This window comes from Nuphar pumila, chromosome 4 (assembly GCF_984573655.1).
Source record: "Nuphar pumila chromosome 4, dmNupPumi1.hap1.1, whole genome shotgun sequence".
NCBI lineage: Eukaryota > Viridiplantae > Streptophyta > Magnoliopsida > Nymphaeales > Nymphaeaceae > Nuphar > Nuphar pumila.
Window position 1 is genome coordinate 48,468,572 of NC_143252.1, and position 22,631 is coordinate 48,491,202.

Consider the following 22,631-nt stretch of genomic DNA (forward strand, 5'->3'; position numbering starts at 1 on the left):
TGGATCATGCTGCTGTTAAATTGTAATTCATAAGACAATGTATTTTCTATATATATTTTTTCTCTCTCTCTCTCTATATATATAAAAGAAGATACATATACATATATATATATATATTTCATATACATATATATATTTCATATACATATATATGTACATGTATTCATCTACTTTTATATATATATATATATATATATATATATATATATATATATATATATATATATATATATATAATATTTCTTTCTTGTATTAGCTGTAAGGGTATTTTAGTTATTTCTACATTTTACACATATTCATGTTTTTTAATATGATTGTAATTCCTCCTTTTTATTTTTTCTTATTTTTGTAATTTTTTTCATTTCTTATTTTTGTTCTTTTATGTAATATTTTTGTACATAGTCAGTGGCTGACTGTGTACACAGTTTAAAAAGATAGACGATGGGCCGTCTTTAATAAGAGCCGTTGGGAATAGCCCAACGACTCTTTAAGTGTGCTTATAAATAAGGGCTATGTGAGCCCGTTGAATATAAGTATTACAGTAAGGAGTTGTCTCCTTAAGCTTATAAACATTGTGCATTTATTGCACTTCTTTTGTGGTGTAAAGCTTATAAATACTACTATGCATTTATTTTGTGTCGAGTATTTGAAGTATCAAGTTATTTGAAAACTTGATTGTTTGCAAGGATTTTTCACATAGTATCAGAGCAAGGTTGGAAAAAGAAAGATCGTGTGGAATCTCACTTTTTTGGGTGCCTCACAAAGCATGCCTTCAATTTTTTGGTGATTGGAGTGGATCCACTTTTTCATCCAATATTTTAGAAGACTCTTCTATCAAGAAAGGTCTAAAAATCCTTTGTCGTACATATTCTTTTTTATCATCTCTTTTCTCTAATAGGTGAAAAAGATTCGTTTTTCTCTCGGCTTCAAACTCAATGGGTCCAACTATTACGTTTGGGCCAGAAACATACAGACTCATATTAAAGGGAAAGAGCTTTGGGGCTATGTCCAAGGCTCGATTTCTGAACCGAAACCAAAGATAACCTTGATGGAGAAAGGAGAAATAAAAATCCTTAAAGGCGAAAAAAGAGCCAATGTTCTTAAAGACCACCAAAAAGCATGAAGAATGGACGATGAGAAATTTTAAAATCCTGTAATGGATTTTCTCATCCGTAGAAACAAGAATTAACGCCAATATTATCAAGTTTAAGAAGGCTTCTCAAGCGTGGGAGTACCTTGAGAAGATATACACCTCTAGGGACTTGTCCTATAAATATTACCTCCAAAAGAGGGCGCTAACTCTTCATCAAGAAGAGATGACTGTAAGGGAGTATTTTGTCAAACACTCTTCTATTTGGGATGAGCTTGCGATACTCGAACCCAAGTGGAGTGGAGAAGCCGTAGAGTTTCGTCATAAACAATTGGAAGAAGATAAATTTTTTAATTTTTTGAATGGGCCTAGTCCTGAATTCGAACAAATCTGGTATTCTTTTTTATCCGCCTTCACTTCCCCCTCTCTTGAAGATGTAATTACTAAACTAAGTGGAGAAGAGACTCATATGGGTATAAGCAAGAACAACTCAAGTGTTCTAGTTACACCTTCCAATAATGAAGAAAATGAAGGAGTTAATGTCGTCTCAAGACCGAGAAACAACTTAAGGACCTATAAACCTCCTCACTTCAAGAATCAAAACTCAAGAGGTCAAAGAGGAAAGAAGGATTATAGCAAGCTTTTATGCCATTTTTGTAAGGAACCGAGGCATATCAAGCCTATTTGCCCAAAGTAAAAAAAGTTACTTGTCATGGCTACTATATCCCAACCTCAAAAGGAAGAGTGTTTGTCATCTTCAAATGGAGCTCTCTCATTGCAACAAATCGTGGATGCACTTCAACCTCTTCTAAAATGGGCTATTTCCAGAGCCGTCATTCAACTTCTTCTCCTCCCAATAAGACCTCTTGGCTTTTAAATTTGGGTGCTTTTTTTCACATGACCCCAAGTTTTAGTTCTTTGTTTGAATACTCAAAAAAAAAATCTCTCCATCTTTTGTTTCAACCGCGGATGAAACATCTCTTGAAGTAAAATGAATAATTTTTTTTGAAAAACAAAAGTTCTTTATTCCAAAAATTAGATTTATACCCAAATTAATCTTAAATTTGTCTTTTGTTTCTCAACTCTCGGATCATGGGTGTGATATAAAGTTTTCATCTAACAAATGTTGGATACAGGATCGTCGGTTCAGAAGATTGATTGGAGAAGGCTCTAGGAAGGGTGATCTATATTATGTCGTTTACCTTCAAATTCCAAAGAACTCGTTTTGTAATGTTGTCCAATAAAAGGATATTAATGTGTGGCACAAGAGACTTTGACATCCAAATATTGCAAAAATTTCTTATTTACCTTCTGTTAAAAGTCTATGTAAAAGTGATTTCACTTGTAACGACTGTATTCTTGAAAAAATGAAAAAAATGCCTTTTTGTCAAAGATCTATGTTTACAACAAGACCTTTTAAAATTATCCATTCGGATGTATGGGGATCGGCACCTGTCCTATAAAAAAGAAGCTTTGCATATTATGTCATTTTTGTTGACGACTACACGAGATATTATTGGATTTATTTTCTTAAACACAAATATGAAGTTTTCTCAATTTTTAAAACCTATCATATGATGATTAAAAATCAAGTTAATGGGAATCTAAAATTTTTTAGAACTGACTTTGGTGAAAAATACCTTTCAAGTGAATTCAAAAATTATCTTGAAAGTCATGGTATTCTTCACCACATATATTGTTCAAAAATTTCTCAACAAAATGGATTAGCTGAAAGAAAGTATAGACATATAATAGAGACAACCCGAACATTACTTGTTTCTCAAAACATCCCAAAAGGTTTTTGGGCTGAAGCGGCTTTAATATTTGTCTATCTGATAAATCGGCTACCTTCTAAAAACTTGAACAATATCTCGCCTTTTGAAAAATTGTATACCAAAGAACCCGACTATAGTCGATTGAGAATTTTTGGTTGTAAATGTTTTGTTCTTACTAGAAAGAACGACAAGCTTTCACCAAAAGCCATTGCCTGCGCTTTTCTTGGATATTTCAAAACCCAAAAAGGGTTTCGTTGCTATGATATTAAGAATGACAAGCTATATGTTTTCAGAAATGTGAGTTTTCTGAAAAATGTTAATGGTTTTGAAAGGAGTGAACCCTTTGAAGAAAACATGGATTACTCTTTTTTATTTGAAATGTTAGCACATGATGATTATAGTGATGACGATTTCATTCATAATGACGTCAATGATAAAGAAAGTGGCTCTTCCCATCCACCTATCTCCCAACATAGAAATGAAGGAGCATTAAGAGATCCTATAACTTATACCCATAGAGATAAAAATAGTTTTAAGAGTGCAATTGAAAAATTCAGTGAACCTAGTAGGTCCAATTCAACAAATGATGAAAACCTACAAAGAACTGAGAGATGTAGAAAGATGCCTTCTAGGTTTATTTCATATGCTTCGTTTACTCCTAAATATAGAGCATGCCTTAGTGCCATTCATCTTTATATAGAACCCAAAAACTTCGAAGAAGTAAAAAAGAACAATGAATGGCTAAAAGCAATGGAATGTGAGCTTTCAGCTCTCAACAAAGGTTTTAAACTGTTCTTTTGAAAGTATTTTATTTGTGTCATGTTCTCCTATTTTGAATTCAGTATAATCGTTTTGAGTGTAATGTAACCAACCCGAAGTTTTAAACTCTGTTTGAAAATATTTTTGCTGATGATTTTAATGATTTTTTTTTATGTATTTTTCAAAGGTTAAAAATCTTGGGGCGTTACACTTTGATTGGGCTGGTCAACAACCCGATTGGCCCAATCCATTAGCGAGCTGGGTTGGCTTATTGCCCACCCCTAGTTGGTAGCCTTTTAACTGCACCATTATTTCGGTAAATAATGAGGCAAAATAGGTGAATTGAGGTAAATAAGGTAAAAAATTTAAACCATCAATTTTTTTTTTTGAGGTAGTTGCAAATACCTCCTATTTTAGGAGGATTTCAAATATATATTTTGCAGGAGTTGGAGTCTGCTGATTTTCAGTCAAAAATCTCACCTTCCTCCAACTCCTTTTCCCAAACGTCAGCCAATTACCCATATTCAATGCCACGTCATATAATTGTCTTCAGTTATATCTCAACTCCTCTAACGATAGCCTCCCAATAAGAGCCTTAACAACATTGGTTTCCACACCAATGCAAAAGGTGGTTTCCATGCCCCATTTGGATTTAGGTGGCCTAGTCCCCACGGGCTGTTTGTTTCATGCCTCATAAAAAGAAACGTGTTTCATGTGAAACCCATTCTTAATGAGAGTCAAATAGCCATGAAAATCATTTCATGGCAACGAGTGTTCCTCAACGTGTTTGTGTTTCACTTGGGAAAGGTGAGTGACAATCTCCCATCAGTGTTTGTTTCGTGCGGGGAACATGGGTGAGAATCACAAACCGGTTGTGTGGAATGGAATAGAAAGGATTACATGGAGAATATAATGATACAGGGTAAGGAATGGCCCGAAGACGGCACAATGGTTTGTGGGATACGGGCAACAAAGCTTTCAGTTAAGGGGAGAAATAGAAGATCTGATCAGGTGATCTGCCAAATCACTTTAAGGAAAGTGATTTGGCATCCTCATCGTCCACAAATTGCATAAAGACCGCAGGGTCCTTATGAGATGAAGCAATGGATGGTGAAGATGTCAAATCACTTTGTTAAAGTGATTTTACTCCCTGGACGTGAGTTTTCCATCAAACACTTCCCCCGGGCAGGAATATATATATATATATATATATATATATATATATATATATATATATATATATATGAAAATATGAAATGACTTTCGGTGAAAAGTGAAAAGCAGCAGTCTAAGGAGAAAACTGCCCCCCTTTTAAGGTGAGCCCCACTTTATGAGTGTTTGCTCATGAAGACAGAAACCACTCTTTTTTCACATGAAAATGAACTCATTCCTATCAAAAAGACGTGAAACAAACAGCCACTAACAAATTGCAACCAAACTCAAAGTTGGGAAAATCTCATCCATCGAAAATCGCACAATGTTCAAACAACTGGATTTTTTCAAGGAATCTAAAAAAGGCATATATAACAGCAAAAAAATATGAGAAAACATAAAAACATAAAAATTATGAAAAATATAATAATGTTAAACTATTGATTGATATTGAGTTAGTCAAATATTGGACCTGCTAGAGGCACACCATGGATATTGAGCCAGTGAAATAGTGCACTCAAGACTCATGTCAGTGAGAAGCAGGTAAAGAAATCAATTGAACTTATTTGAATGACAATATATATCCTTCTGCAGCATTTTTTTTGTTAAGAATTCTTTGGCTAAGCACTTCAATTTTATTTTTCATACTGACTGTTTGTTGGCTGTTTTGAAAACTTCTGCGTGAAATTTCACCACGAGTGCCAAACCTGATCCCATGATTGATAAACTGATGCACTAGCAAGAGTGAGAACCAACGGGTTAAAGATTTGTTTGGACTCATTTTGATTGCTTGAATTTTTATCTAATTGTGTATTTTGGATCTTAGTATTGGATTTTAATTTAGTTTAGAGTCTATCTCTGATCCATAATAGGATTAGGGTTCTCATTGCTATTATAAATAATTGTATAGAAGAAGAGGGAATAGATTGATGACAAATCATTGATGAATTTAGTTATTTTTCTTGCATTTTTTGTGTTATTTTCTATCAATTTCCTGCTTTCATGGATACTCAATTTTGAGTTAGGGAATCAATTCCATAGAGTTCAAGAGCGATCTTCTTGTTCACTGCATCATAAACTTATTAAGGTCAGTGTTTTGTGTTTAATATAATAAACTCTTTAATATCTAATAACGAGTCTTCGATTATCTTTATATTTAATTGATGTTCATTTTGTGATTCAATGTTTCTTAAGCTGCCAAAGCCAATGGAAGGGATCAACTGATTACATCATTAAGTTAGCCATTTAATTACCAACGGGAGATCCGTTTGTTTGGTAAGAGTAGTTAGTGCACGTCATCATGTGATGGGACACTGTAAGATCGATGCCCACTGGTATGTAGATGGGCTGTGTAACCCTTGTAAAAGAAAGGGCCCTTGATTCTCCCAGCTCTTTATTTCTTCTTTCTTGTTTTTTTTTTTTGGTGGTGGTGTGTGTGTGGGGGGGGGGGATAAGCAAGCAGGAGACTAATCGGGGCAGGATTGAACACGAGACCCCTTGGTTAGGATAGAGCGGCCTAACTATCCAACTATCACATTCAACCCTACTTTCTTTCTTTTTTAAGGGACATTCAACCCTACTTTCATACGTGCCATGCAGAAAGAAAAAACGGAAACTAGAACAAACTTGGCAGAGTACTAGATCTGCTCTGTTTCTCGGTGCTTGTATGTTTGAACAAACATGAGAAACATGCATCTCACAAAAAGAAACTACATGAGAAACGTGCAAAAAAAATGTGCAGAGTGCTTGAGAAACGTGTTTCCTACCTAAGAATGCTTGACATTCACTCACTTGGTAGAATAATAGATCTGCTCTCTTTCTTGGTACTTGTACGTTTGAACCGAGAGTGACCCAAGTCAAACCCAACTCATAGATCTGCTCTCTTTCTTGGTACTTGTACTTTTTACTGCTCAATCTGTCTTCCTTTTTTGGTTATTAGTAACAGAACGGGGAGCAGTTAGTGGGGTGTTGCAAGTATAAATCCCAATGGTATATTTGTATAACTGGTAAGGGCCTAACCTCAGCTTTCTCTGTCGAATTTTTTTTTGGCAAGTATACCAATCAAAGATCCACCCAAAAGAAAGCTGATCCTGTAAAACGCTGGGTGAGATTAACAATTTCATCCAGCATTTACAACCACAAACCCCACCCCTCTGTGGGTCCCACTTGTACTGAGCTAAAGTACAGTGGGGTTTGTGGTTGTAAACGCTGTTAATCTCACCCAGCGTTTTACAGGATCCACTTTCTTAAGAAAAATATATCAGAACATTAAAATAGTGTTTGTTAAAATCAGAGCTCAATAGGTGAGTAGGTTTCTTAAAAAAACAAAATAAAGAAATTGTGAATCCAATCGAAACTAAATCGGTCAGCTTTCACCATCAAATGATGTGTTATTTGGAAATAAAAATTATTTACAAATATAAAACAAACTGTTTACATGTAAATAAAAAATGCAATGGGGCAGATTTTATTTCAGATCAACTCCAGATCTGACTTAAAATGCTGATCCGAAATTGTATAATTTCCAAAAATAATCCAATTGAACAGATCCAAATCCGAACCAAATCTATATTTGGATTTAAAGGATCCATATTCGAAAAACATATGAGATTCAGATTGGATATCTAACCATATCTGGTCCATTTGCTGCCCTATTTGCAATCCTATCGTTTGAGAGAGAGAGAGAGAGAGAGAGAGAGGAACATGGGGAAGAGGGAAGGAGACAAGGAAGAGAAGGAGATGGAGGAGGAGAAGAGAGGCCGAGGAAGAGGCAAAATATAGGAAGAGAAGGTAAAGAGAGGTGGAGGAAGAGGCAGAAGAGGGTAAGAGGAAGCAGAGGACTGGGGAGAAGAGAGGAGCCAGAAGAGGGAGGGATGAGGTGGAAGAGGAAAAGGGAAGGAGGAAGTGGAGGAGTAGAAGGAGAGAAAGAAAAGAAGGCGAGAGAGAAGGACCATAATTAGAGTTCTCACCTTGAGAGGTGGGAATTCTAATTCGAGAATTTAGGTGCTTGAGAATTCCTTTTTTCAAAACCTAAACAAGATCCAAACATAAGAAATTAAGAAATATGAATTCTCTTTCCTAAGAATTCACATGAATCCAAACACACCCTTAATAAAAAATTGACTGGATGTATACATATTTGCTCACCCTGGTTGAATGCAGACAGAGGTAATTTAACTGCCAACTGACCTATATGCAACTCATTTTCAGCCATATTTGTAGGGGGCAAAGTGGTCAAAATTTATTAGCTATTTTTTTTGCCCTTTCCTTTTAACAAATGTAATCTCCACATCACAGCTCTGAGAAACGAGATTGGACCGCTCATTGGTCGGCTCGTGATCATCTCATAAAGAGCTCATTCAAACTTGTGAAACAGGCTTGGCAAGCTCTCGTTGTTTGGCTCCTATAGCATTGTTAATTGGTAATAAATATATTTTGCATATATTTTATAACATAAGGTGCAGATGATTGAAGTGTCTAGTTTGCAAGTAAACTAGGGGTTCAAATCATATCACTTACAATTTTGAAACAATGTACTTATTTGTGAATGATCTGATTGAACTTGGCCCAGTAGGTTTAGCAGGCTTAGAATCCAATTTTTATTATTTCAATTTTATTTTATTCTGTGTTCATTCAACTAGTTTACCAGCCCTAAACACAAGCAAAATTGGCAACAGAACCATGTAGGAACATAAAAGCACTAATGCCTTACAGGCTGAAATTTAGAGTTTTAACAGAAGAAAATGAATAAGTTAATGGTCTCTTAAAAAAATACATAAAGAGTGCTGCTCATAACTGCTACATGAAGCCTTAGTAATAGAGCCTTGAATCCTACAACACTTTTCCTAGAAAATGAAATTGTACTGTATGTCCAGGACATGTATTTGGTTGGCTGGAGAGATATCAACTTGAATGTGATCTTTGGACATCATCAACAAAATCTGGATGCAGAAAATAGAAAACCATCACGTACATCAAGCCCTAGATCGCCACGCCTTGGACATCTTTTGTGCAAGATAGTGTGCCGCATTGACTCCACTAGCAGTAAAAAGTCCAGCCACTGCCTGTCTGGCACTTGAAACCATCACTAGCCGCCTCAATATTTTCTGCATGCATTTGGAAGCCTCTGGTCTTGAGGGAACTATAACTTCAGGTATCACTCTCCCTGTCATTACAAGAATAATGAAACTTGGAGTTGCAAAAGCACTACAACTGAGTATGAGTTAAGCCATGAAGATTGTGATTCATTACCTGTGGGACTCAATCTATGCTTCTCCCCCAACTTTGCACCCATCTGTCTTCTAACATTTAAAGGCAGTGATGAAACAAGGGAGCGAGTTGCAGATAAGCCATAGTCCTAAGTTCCACAAGATCATGTCAAGAAAGAATGAAGAAGAAAAGGGAGGTAAAGCACAAAGCCACTAGTAAAATTTGCTCAAGATAGCATGAGACTAGAGTTGCATTCAGATCATGCAGGAAACATAATCCCAGTGAAAGACCAGTATTGGCAAACCAGGCAGATATATTGCTTAACGTCTAGGCCTTGCTTAGGCCCATTATGATTAACAGCCTCTTTCCAGTAAATTAGGCAAGGCCTGGATTCAAGCTCCACATTTGGACCCAATTTGATTCAATCATTTGAGTTGTGATGTGATCCGTGACTCAGACTAAGGGTTTGTAGGAATTGAGACTTGACCAACTTTGCCTTACTGATCAGAATGACGTACACACACACACAAAAAAAATAGAATCAGTTGGTAAGGGAATCTAATCCGAACAGCCCCAGCTTGAGCTGCTGACAAAAGTTGAAACTGTCTGTAGGAATGCAAAATAATTCATTCACTGAAGTTCAGAAATTACAAACCAAGAAACCAAGTAGGCCAACTTGTGCATCCTGTAACTTGAGATCGGCCTATCCATGTTCAACTCAGGAATTGCTGGAAATTAATCCATTTGATGTTAGCTCAAACTAACTTGCTCAACCAAATTAGCCATCAATGTGCCAGAATACCACCGGGTGTTGAAGCTGGCATCCGAATACAAAGCAGTTAACCTAATAATAAGGGATGGAAGACGACTGTTGTGATAAAACAATGTCATCATGGATTCAACCAGCATGATATCATCATGGATGTAACCAGCACAACAGCAACCAGAGCTAAGTTGCAAAGCACCTTAAGCAACCATGGAGCAATTGCAACATGGCACCAACAGATGCAACTCTGGAGATTACTATATCAATGTGCATCTACAACAGGTATAATGAATTCAAGGATCAATTCCAAGTTGCTGCCCACTTCCAGCATATTATCAACTGTTTTCAAGGCAATACTAGAATAATACAACATAAAATGCAAGCCAATTACAAAAGTTCACTTGGATATGTGCTGCCCTCCGAAGAAAGGCACTAGTGAGCCACATAGGCTTGTGACGAAAACTACCACAACATCATGAATCATCATTTTCTTTTTTGACAGTAAAGCTGGGATTGATGCCCTTCGTTATATTAGACTAAGCAAAAATGTACCCTTAAATGCTTCTTGTCACCCAAGTCCAGGGGCTTATATTTCCAAACACTATGCTCCCCTGGCTGCTTGGTAAAATACAGAAGTGAACAAACATACATAAAATGAAGCCAATAACATGAATTATCATTTAAAGGTAATAATTGAAAACAAACCTGTGAGACAGTGCTGCATGAATCATTATTTTAAAAGAAAATGAAAACAAACCTGTATGATAGTGCCTTTAGAATCATTAAATGAAGGCAGTGTCAACAGTCCGTCAACAGCATATTCCCTCAAAGTTGAAATGTACAATGTTCGAAATGAGTTGAATCTTCCTTGGACAATACTTTTCACCTGCCAAGGCACCAAGTTAAAAAGCAGGAAGTCTCGGAGACAAACATGCAGATCCATGTGCCAATGTTTTTATATGTGCGTGTAGCATCGTATTCCTGTGGCTATTCATGCAGACTTGTATATTGTGAGGTTTCACATTAAAAAATACTAGAAAAGTTGTAGCATTTACCTGAAAAACAATATTCAACCACCAAATAATCTGATGGAAACATGCAATTTGCTCATTGTTTTGGACCTATCATTTGCTCAGTGTGCATCTCTAAACATTTTTCATTTTAAAAGCTTTATTATTCAACCCATGATAGTAGGCATAGATCATTGTGTACATATTCAATCTTATATGTTGGCATTATCATCCAATCAAGACTTGAAGATCCAAAAAAAAAGGATCTGTAGAAATTCATGATCGACATTTTTTTTTCTACATCAGACTCAAGAAAGCTACATAGCCTGTGTATTTCCCCCACTAACACCATAGGCAGCTCTATCTCCTCTCATCCAGAGCTCGTTTATGATCGTCTCATTTAGATGGTGAGTCGAGACATCAACTACTCGTTTAGCAGGTACAAGTCAAGCACGAACAAAGGGTGTTCATCTCGGCTTGGCTCAACTTGTATGAGCTCATAAAAAGATATTATATACAATAAATATGACAAAGTGGTATTGGATGGGTGGTCAGGCACAGTGGCTTATATTCCAGAGGTTTTCAGTTCGATTCAGGTTGTTGGCATGTTTCTAAAACAGTGACTTTTTTACACGAGTCAGCTCAGACTGGGATCGCCTGACTCGAGCTTGGCTCGAGCTTGAGCTCGATCTCAGCTCACCTAGATCTGAGTAGGGGTGGCAATCGTGTCGGGTTGGCGGGTCGACCCGACGGGTTGGCGGGTCAGCATACCTCAACCCGAACCCGACCCGTTTAATAAACGGGTAACCCGACACGACCCGCCAACCCATTTAATAAATGGGTTGGGTCGGGTAAACGGGTTCTCAGGTTCGCGGGTCGGGTTGATGGGTTGACGGGTCGGGTTGGCGGGTTGGGTTGGCGGGTCGGGTTGGCAGGTTGGCAGACGGGTTGGCGGGTCGACCCACCCGCATAACCCGTTTATTAAACGGGTCAGCCGGGTTGGCGGGTTGGCATACCCCCAACCCGAACCCGACCTGTTTAATAAGCGGGTTACGCGGGTCGACCCGTTTATTAAACGGGTTGGCTTAAGCCCAACCCGAACCCGCCTAAGAGGCGGGTTGGCGGGTCGGGTTGGCAGGTCGTGTCAGAAATTGCCACCCCGAGATCTGAGTCCAAGAACAAGCTCGAGCTAGGTCTACTGGTAACTCAGTGTTTGGTACGTTCGGCCTGTTTACCAGCCCTACCTATTGCAAAAAGATAAGGAAATGCACAGGACCACCCCAACTTAGGATTAAATCTCTAAGCTAATTCATGAGACATTAAATTGCAATGCATTTGAATTTAGACGATTGATGTTCTTGTGCATCTATGCCAACATCATATACAGAAAATGAGTGTGTGCATAAAGTATTAGATGTGCTCATCTTGTAACCAAAAATGCTAATGATACAATCGAACCATGTACAGGTTGCAATTTCAGGCGAGAACAAAAATATAGTTCATGAATTCAAATAACAAAATCATGATTTCATTCATTCAAATATCCATGGATTTCATTAAAAGCTGTGCAAGGCCTCCACAAGAAGTAATTAATTCTCCCCGTATTTTCAATTCATCAAGGAGTTCACTTGACCAATAAGCAGCTTCCTGACCTTATTCTTGTCTTCTGCAAATAGCATCCTCAGATCACCCATGTATGAAAGGCTACAAATTTTGCCATACAAATCTTCCTGCAATTGTGAAGCAAAAAGCATATGATTACGAAATTTTAAGTCAAGAACAAAGATACATAATGAATAATTAAACACTCAAGCTAGTGTGTTCCTCTTCTATTTATTATTTTTTTGTAAAGAACAATAGAGTTTCTCTATATAGCAAACCTCAGAAAATTCTGGGGGCAATAGAAGAAGAGCAGCAGCGGTAGCAGCTTTCAGATTTGCCAAGTTCACATCCCCTATATCCATATTGTCAACAAGAATGCAAACCTATGGAAATGAAATCCAAATGATAACTAAGGCTCTTCATTATCAACAAGTCACCTTTAAATATCTAAACAAATTATAGGAGAAATTTGACTATGCCAAATCATCTTTTCTAACTATAACACTACCAGTTATCGAGGAAGTAGGAACTCACACTGGCAGACAAAAACATATTTTGAGCAACACAAATATTTAGAGCAAATCACGCCTAAACATCATCATAATTGGAAGCAACAATAGTGGATCCAAATAGACAGTGGTCAAAGGATCGCAACAATTCATTGGCAATAGCTAATTACTGCTATAATATTGTAAGACCTACTAGTGCACTTGGATTATCTTATAAGCCCTATTACTACCAAAAAGTTCAGATTTAAAGATACCGGTTTTTGCAGACGGCCGCTCACATAAAGCTTGTCCCAATTCAACACATCATTAACCAGATCATGCATTCGGATAACCCCATATTTGATTACCTGCACCACAGTAATTAGCATTTCATTCCACCCTTCAAAAATAGAACATCCCATAAAACAAGCAAAAAAACAAAATTGCAGAATGAGAAGAGAAACCTTGTCTTTCCATTGAACAAATGGATTAAAGTGAACTCCTACCCCAATTTTATCTGTGATTTCTGTGATCTATCATAATAAGCAACAAAAGTGAGAAAAAGAGCTGCAAACCTTGATCCAGAACTAGATTTTACAGCAGAGCAGAAGACTAATAAGCTAAAAAAGCGGAAAGAATATAGAAATGAGAATAAGCACACTGTTTTTGGACCAAGAAATGCTGTCCATGACGCATAGTGGTCTCTGTTTTTCTGCAGATTCTGATTTTCACAAGAAACACTAGTGTCAATCTTCGATAAAAGCATAAAAACTCATGAATAGAGCCCTAAAAGGGAGAAAATGGATTTCTAAAAAAACATCGGCTGCACCTCAAAATGCCATTCTTGAGGATCAGATACCCCTAAGATGTAGTCAATCATGGGTTTCTGCAAAGGACAGAACAAAGTATGATATTTCTAATTAAAAGAAAAAAGAAAAGAATCACACATATACACATGAAAAAAATCTGAGCATGTGAAGTCTGAGACCGACTAACAAGAACTAATACCTTGTTTTGTGTTGAGGGAAGAAGGGAGGATCCATAGACACAACAGAAATCAACAGGAGGAAGCAGTTGGAGAGGTGCGGCGAGCTCCCGGTCCGGATCTACTTCTGTACCCGTCATGTCAATAGAAGCACAGAACAGAGTCACCCAAATTTCCCTTCCTGCTCTCTGCAAGCAACAATATAACCCAATATCAGATTACATGCTTCTCAGTCAGAGTCCCAATGGAGTTGGGTATCCAAGATCATAGAATACCTAGACTTGGGTGTACCGTTCTGGTGTTTGGTTTCACAGAAATTGGAGTTGGAACTTGCAGTACTAGTTTTTCATATAGAGAAAGAGAGAGTGAAATAAGGAGAAAACACTCCACGATTTCGTTTGAGAACGCATTCAGATTGGTGTTTCCCTCGTTTGCATTTGCAAAATTATAGACGCAAACAGAGAGCATACCACACAGGAACCCTCACCAGAAAACTCCCTCCCGCCGGAGAGCTCTGGACTAAATACCCAGCACTCAACGACTGAACAGAGCTCGACAATCGGAAGAACCGTGTGACCGTCCTTCACCTTCAATGGGAGAGCAACCTAGGGTTTTTCGAATTCTCTGATCACCACCAGGGTTTAACGGAGCCTAAACAACCTTACATTAAACCACTGGAACTGATATCCCCGATATTTTGCAAATATCTCGATAATATCGGTCACACTAGGTCAGTTGTTATTATCACGGTATTTCAGGGAACAACTCATTTCTCTATATTTTCAGCATACATTTTTATTTTTTTTTTGTTTCTTTTATCTTTTAAAACTTGTTTCTTTATGTTTTCACAAAAAAAAATCATGCAAAACTATTATTTTGTTATCTTTTTCTTATTGTTTATATTTTTCAGTATTTTTAAACTCTTGAGATTTATTTCAAAAAAAAAAAAAACTCCACCGATAAAATATCTTGAACAACACAAGTGACTATGAATTAAACCATCTTAAATGGAGATAATGTTTGCTAGCCTCGTGTTTCAAAACCCCAAAAAAAAAACTTAAATTTTTTTTTTTTACTTTTATTTGTACATCAGACCTTAAGATGTGATTTATATATTTGGTTGGGCGGAAACCAGCCCTTGGATTATGTGTAGGGTGTTTGGGAATACCTAATATTTTCTCTTTTTTTGTTTTTAATTTTTATTCGGAGAAACATCTCCAGGATCAGAGACCTAGCCGCGATCGCTCTGCCTGCGATACCTACAGTCGCTGTCCTGGTAGCATAAATGCTTGGAGGGCTTACCCCTCACCCTCAGGGACTGTATTTTCCTGTAACAGTAGACGAGTAAAACATCTGACGCATGTCGAACGTGTGCCTTACATTGGTTTACATGAATTAGCGGCAGTCATTAACCGCGCTAAGGTTCTGGGCAAAAAATGACTTTCTACATCATCGCCGCTAAAGGTCATTTTTCCTTAAATATTCACCGGCCACTAATTGTAAACGAGAAAACACTTTTTATTTCAAAATTTTTCTGATTTTTTGTACATGGTTTGTTTAGTAGGAAACTTGTTTTGAATTATGTGATTACGACAAATAATTAGGTTTTTAAAAGGGTCCAAAAATCAACTTCCCACAATGTGTCAAAATTTCATAACTCAAAACTTAAAGGGTGAAACGTATATTATACATATTGGCCTATACGCACCGATACTAACAACATTACTTTTTTTTACTTCTCTTATCATATATATTATGAAAGGTCACTCTAAGTTCAAACGTACACGTACCCAGAAAGAGAGCAGATCTAGTACTCTACTAAGTGAGTGGATGTCAAGCATTCTCCCGTATTTGGGAAACACGTTTGTCAAGCATTCCCCCACACTTTTTTCATGTGTTTTCTGCATGTTTTTTCACTTACCTTTTGTGGGATACATGTTTCTCACGCGTTTCCCATTCGTTTTCCAATCATTTCTCAATTCATTTTTCAATTAGTTTCCTCAATCTTGTTATACGTGCATATGCATATGAAAAACCTTGTTTCCCGTTTTTGTTCCCAAGACGTTTCCGTTCCTCTTTCGGGCAACCTTCAATTCTAAATAGAATCAGATTCGGTTACATACTGGATAAAATCTAATCCGTTGACATTCCTAATTAAAGGTGTTTACCCCCCACGGCCCACCATCATCAGGGTATATTATCTCTTTAACACTGTTGTGTAGGGATGGCAGTGGATTGGTGGAAACCGCCCCTTTGGACTGTTGATGGAGAAGATGGAACGGGGATGGAGGTTAAAATCAAAACCCATGCAGGGATGGAGGCGAGAATGAACTTACGCTTTCTCCCGCCCCGTCCCAATCCTCGCCTTGCCCCACCCCATCTCCAATCCATCTTTAGGATGGCAATGGATCGAGGGAAAATGGGGGCTCACCTTGCCCCGTTTGGACTCCGAATGGAGGGCATGAAACGGGGATGAAGGTTAAAATCAAAACCCATGCAAGGATGAAGGCGGGGAGGGAGCTTGTCCCCCACCCCTGCCCCGGTGCACTGCCATACCTACTGTTGTGCACAACCAATCATGTAACGACATTTTGAGTGGGACCTGCATTCTGTTGTCGTGGGAGCCCATGGGATACTGTAATCATTAGCAAAAATCATGGGGGTCGTTGATCACCGCGAGCTTGGTGAAGATGCCAAAGCACCAATGATCCATGATTTGACAAATCACCTGGCCTGCTTTTCCAACAGAAAACATATCAGGTGTTCCGCCAAATCTCCACCCTTTGTGCTCTGACCCCCTCACCACTCATTAATTTTATGGTTAGTGCCTACTAGTCCTGATCTGCCGGAGCTCGCTCTGATGCCGGTCATCCATGTGATGAACGGCATCCCAAATATCATGCATAGAAACTATTTTTTAACTGTTGGTTTTGTAAACCTTAAATGTTGTTCATCTAGGGAATCATCTCCACAAACAAATTGTGGGACACATCTAGAACACACAGTCTTTGATGACCACCATCTCCTTATACGAGTTATGTCTCAAAGATATGTGGACATGAAGACACGGGATGCAGGCTCGATTCACAGCTTCAAAAACTTTTTAAAAAATGGGATACAAGGACAAGAACTGTTTTGTTTTTTTAATCAATAAAAACTGGTTTTTATATTTTAATATTTAAAAATATTTCATTAACATTGGTAAAAATTTATTAAAAATATCAAAATAATGAAAGTACAAATCCCTATCCCAATTAGCATGTTGCAAGGGACATGCAGCCAAAAAATGCATGTCCTTATGGCATAGGTTGTGGGTAATCGAACTGAACAAACTAAACTTGTGTTCAAGCTTGGCTTATTCTTGTGGCGAGCCAAGCTGGGTTCAAGCTCATAATGAGATCAAATTAAACAAGCCTAATTTGAGATGACTTGTTTAATGAAAAAATTGCATTGTTTTAAAAGTGGAAGAAATAGGATTACAAAAAAATACATGAAAAATATAATTCTTACCACCGAGTTGAGCCGAGTAGCCATTGTTCATATTCAGCTTACCGAGCTTATTTTAAGAGTTTAACACACTTTTTACGAGCCGAACATGAGTTAACCCCTGTAGGATTAACACATTAGTGGCCATGATGATGGTCGCTGATCATCACAAGAGTCGGTGAAGATGCCGAAACACCGAGGGATGGTCTGATTTGGCAATCCCATAGCTTGCTTTTCCCACATAATACGAATTACCGTGATCCAGGATCCTCCAACTACCTCACCATGTTATCTGGCTTGAGAAAATTGGTACTGCTCCACAGAATTGTTAATGAAATCTAACTGCAGCAAATGCATGACTTTGATGTTAGCAGGTGATATATATAAGGAGCTACTATTTCAATGTACACACATACATACATACAAAGCAGCACCTTCACTAGTAAGGCCGAGGAATGGCACACGCAGCTGGTGAAATTTTTGACAAGGAGAGCTCCCACGGTGAAGAGAATGCTGCAGGCAGGGTATTGCAAGTGGAGGATCAGCTGCTCCTTCTCACTAGGCCCAGAGCACAGATTGATAGTTAAGAGACACATAACCAGTTTTAAAATAAAGCATAATAAAAAATATGGTTATCAGGATTTTTTTTCTAAATTAAAAAAATGGTTTTTTGAAAAACATATCAATATATTTGGATTTTAGAAATATATGAGAAAATATGTAAAAATATAAAAACATTAAGGCCTCGTTTTGTTTTCATTCATACCAATGAGAAAAGACCATCATGAGAACACTACAAGAAATCTGTGGATTAGCGACGGCCTCAATCCATCACTGTAGAGTTTAGCGACGGATTAGCAAAAGATTAGCGACGACTAACTTTCATCGTAAAATTCTAGTCGCTAATTAACGATGAAAATTATATGTCGCTAGTTTCATCGCTAATTTGCGATGAATTAGCGAATGACATGATTCATCGCAAGGCCATCGTTAATTTGCGGAGATTTGGTTTGGCGATGGATTAAAATTCATCGCTAATTCCGTCGTTATAATAACGACATATTAAAATTCATTGAAAATCATTTATCGATTCACTTTTGCGACGGATAAATATTCGTCCTTAATTCGTCACGAAATTAGACGTTGATACTAAATAGCGACGGATAATATCCATCGCTAATCCATCGCAAACAATAAAAAAAATTTGTTTAAAATATAAATATCGAGAAAAAATTCTCGTGATACAATTTATATTTCCTGTGTATAAAAAACAAAGTACACATAAGAAATACATATAAAAAGCAACTAAAACAATTTATTGATCCACTATAATGCTTGCCAAGTTTTAATTATTTACAAGTGAATATTTACAAAGATTTTCTTTTGAAACAACAAGAAGGTACAACAAATTCAACACATGAATCTAATCATCGCCAAGATTATGTGCGTCATCTTCTTCATTGTCTCGATCTGCCCCTTCAACTTCTCTACACTGATTATCTCCAGCATCCTACAAGAGAAAAGAAAGGTCAGTATTGATAAACAAAATATAATGAAATAAATTATATGTAATGCACCTAAGTTAAGGGAATCAAAGTAACATAAGTGAATCATACATAATCTAGCTAGCAATAAAGTGAAAGATATTAACATAATTCAGATGTGTTCTAAGGCTGACATAAAAAATTCAGAATGATTCAATCATGCAAATATGTGTTCTAATCATGCATATACTAGCTTGAAATATAACTACATGAAACAAATCACATGAAACTTTTATACTTGACAGGCCCTCCAGACGAAGTTCCTCTGTCCCCAAAAAAGTTGCACAACTCATTACGGACAACGTTGGAAATTGCTTCATGTAAATAGTCATATATTGTGTCCTTAACAAGCTAGCGGACACCATCTCAAGAATTAGGCAGGTCAGTCGAATGCTTGGAGCTGATGCTGGCGGGAGAACTCTGTGAGCCGTGACTGAAGAAGGCAACGACTGGTGAGGTGTTCATATTACTCCCAAACTCGAACACACGACCCTTTTTGGGTTCACATGTTGCAGTCACCCATGCTGCAGGATCAAAAGGCGGATGCTGAGTAGAGTCATCGTTATATTGCTCTATCATTTGTTGCTCGTATGACTCCTACAAAGTAATGATTACAATGTAGATTAATAATTAAGAATTACAATATTTATGATAACTTGTATATTATAATGTTTATTAATACAATAAATACATACCATTGTCATTCTCGCCTTCTTTGATATGAACTCTCCCGTGTTCTTACGTTTATGTGTTTCAACAAACACATCCTTGTATGGCAAAATGCCTTATTTTTCTTCTTCTTGTGAAGTTAAATGATAAAAAAATTATTTAACAGGTATGCAATAATACTTATAAAATTGACAATATATATTGATGAGTTACCATTTTCTTCAGGTGGCTCCCAAAAGTCCTAGATTCATCTATGCGTAGATGGGCATTGGGCATCTTCGTTCGGTTCTATGCAGTCTTCGCTGAGCAGTTTCAAAATTCATGTCCCGTCCACTTATCGCACATTGCATCCCAAACATCTAACCTGATAGTAGGAGGGCCATGACCCTTCCACTATAGTGGATCATCTATCCCACCAGATGTTTTTCTTATTGCAGTCTTCATATTGTGCAGCAGGTCTGCAAATCGATTGACAGTCACCTTCTGTCACACCTTCCTCGCGTCCTGCTCCTCTATCGTAGTCGCAAAGTGATTCGAAACCTATAAATAATTTTAGAAAGTTAGTAAACATGAATATAAAAAAATTTTAAATATGAAATACGTTAACTATGATAAATGATTATATATCATGAATGAGCACCACAATCTGTCCAACACCTCCTTCAGATACTCTTTTCATTGAGCGACCAGTCCTGGTAGGTGTTTAACTAGTGAATGTCTAATCTCTCGTATTACTTCTTGTGGCTCGAACCTCGCGCTGCACATGAATTGGTACACATTAACTATCAATATACAATATTTATAAGATAAGTATAGGATAAGTGAAAATGAATTACTTACGGTCGATTATCGATATACACTATTTGAATGAGTCATCGCGTGTCAGACTGAGAAAACTCTGCATCCTGCATTGTCTCGTGACTTATATGAACAGCTGGTGTAGGTGGGTCATGTGCAGACGAAACATCATCTATAGAAAAATGAGTTAGAAATTCACACAATGCGCATTTAAACTAATCAAGTATACAATTAGTTAAATGATATACCTATCGAAGTAACCCGTGAAGATGAGGCTTTGTCGACTATTGTTATTGTGTGATTAAACCAATGACACTTGAATAAAGTTACCCTATTATTTATGCCTAAGTAAGTCAACTCTATTATTTCTTCTATAACATCGTAGTAGTCATGTTCATTTTCACTATAGATGTTACCCTTGACACACACCACTATTCATCGTTGACTTGTTTACACCATAATCTTTTGTATGAAATCGATAACTATTTACGATGTACCTGTTGTAACATTGCACAACTTTGGTTAGACCATTTTGTAAATCACATATTCCTTGATCTTTAACATCACCATGGTGGACCTACAAGCATAAACAATGACTGTGATCACGACCAATTAAGTAACTTATTGTTGTTTATACGAAAAGAATATCTATCATCGTCCTTACCAACTCTTTCAACCATGCCACAAACTTATTTTCACGTTCTTTTTGTACTTCTGTATCAGTGAGATGTGGAAGTTCTCTTCGCAACTCCAGATCAAATTGTCTGCACTTAACAAATACTTATATTATCGAACCATGTATGCACATATAAAACTTAGTGTTACAAATTAAGTATACTTACTCGATGTATGGGTCGATCGCTGAGAAATTAAAAAGGATATTTACTCGATGTATGGGTCAATCGCTGAGCAATTAAAAAGGATATAGATTTGAACTGCGTCTTGCTCTCAATCTTCCAAGAGTCTTGACCGACAACTACCAAAGGCATGTCCAAGTGGTTGAAATATCGACAGTTTGTCAGCTACAATAAATTGTTCTTCATCATTATTACGAGGTGGGCATGTGTAACATGTTAGAATGTGATGTTCAAAGTACATTTATGAGAAATTTGAAATCTCTTCTAAAGTGTACGCCTCACAAATAGAGTCATCTACTCTTGCTTTATTTTGAACATTTTTTTGAAATCAAACATGCATCTGCCAATAATATACATCTCAGATTATAATAAATTTCTCAATAGCATTGAAGAAAAAAAATATAAAAATATATATACCTTTCAAATGGGTACATCCACCAATATTGCACAGGACCACCAACCCTTAGTTCATATGGAAAATGTATGATCAAATGTTCTATAACATCAAAAAATGTTGGCAAAAATATTTTCTCTAACTGACAAATAGTAGTGATGACAGTTTCCTCAAGAATTTTTACCTCAGACACTACGACTTCTGATGCATACAATGTTCTAAAAAATCTACTAAACTCGTATAATACCCCCCCCATATAGGTTTGTCTAACATATCATGAAATGCTAGGGGTATCAATCGTTGCATAATGACATGACAATCATGGCTCTTCAACCCATATAATTGTTCATCGTCTATTTTCACAGCTCAAGCAATGTTAGAGACGTATCCATCTAGAAATCTCAACTGTCTCAACCATTGACATACCTGCTTTATTTTATCGTATCCAAGCACGCACCTTGCCTTTGATTTCAGTACTTTGCCATTATACTCTTTGAGTTTCAATTATGGTCTTTTACATATTACTTTTAAATCCATACGAGCCTTCAAATTATTCTTCATTTTCTCTTTTACATTCATTACAGTATTGAACACATTATCAAACACATTTTTCTCCACACGCATCACAGCCAAATTATGTCGCATCAATAAGGTTGGTCAATATGGTAGTTCTCAAAATATAGATTTCTTTGTCCAATTATGATCCTTTCCAAATCCAAGGAAGGGCATCGAGCTACGGGCATCTATCAGTCCATATGAAAAGTATCGCAATCTTCTTAAAATCTCTATGTCAGACAACCTTGTAGGTGGACCTTCCATTTCAGTTGTGCCTACTCAAAATACATTCCTTTGTCGTTGAAGTGGATGGTTGCTAGGTAGAAATTGACGATGACAATCAAACCAGCACGACTTCTTTCCATGCTTTAATCCAAATGATTTTGTATCCTTCATGTAGTACGGACATGCCAACCTCCCATGTGTGCTCCAACCAGATGACATACCATATGCAGGGAAGTCACTGATTGTCTATAGAACATCAGCTTTCAT

At 37.0% G+C, this 22,631-nt stretch overlaps 1 protein-coding gene and 1 pseudogene across 1 annotated transcript; one reads left to right on the forward strand and one right to left on the reverse strand.

Annotated features, from left to right (window-relative positions):
* Positions 1-8,594: 8,594 nt before the first annotated feature.
* On the reverse strand, positions 8,595-14,403 carry LOC149840189 (phosphatidate cytidylyltransferase, mitochondrial-like). Its single transcript, XM_090005018.1, has 14 exons — positions 14,112-14,403; positions 13,860-14,024; positions 13,681-13,737; positions 13,513-13,572; positions 13,316-13,384; positions 13,127-13,219; positions 12,642-12,746; positions 12,414-12,491; positions 10,509-10,637; positions 10,304-10,366; positions 9,951-10,024; positions 9,751-9,853; positions 9,028-9,133; positions 8,595-8,941 (listed from the first exon to the last, which is right to left on the reverse strand). Exons 2-14 carry the CDS (start codon positions 13,974-13,976, stop codon positions 8,751-8,753), a joined length of 1,245 nt encoding a protein of 414 aa, XP_089861144.1. The 5' UTR covers positions 13,977-14,024; positions 14,112-14,403; the 3' UTR covers positions 8,595-8,750.
* Positions 14,404-17,777: 3,374 nt separating this feature from the next.
* The window catches only part of LOC149840190 (ABC transporter G family member 45-like), a 133,496-nt pseudogene continuing 128,642 nt past the window's right edge, over positions 17,778-22,631 (forward strand).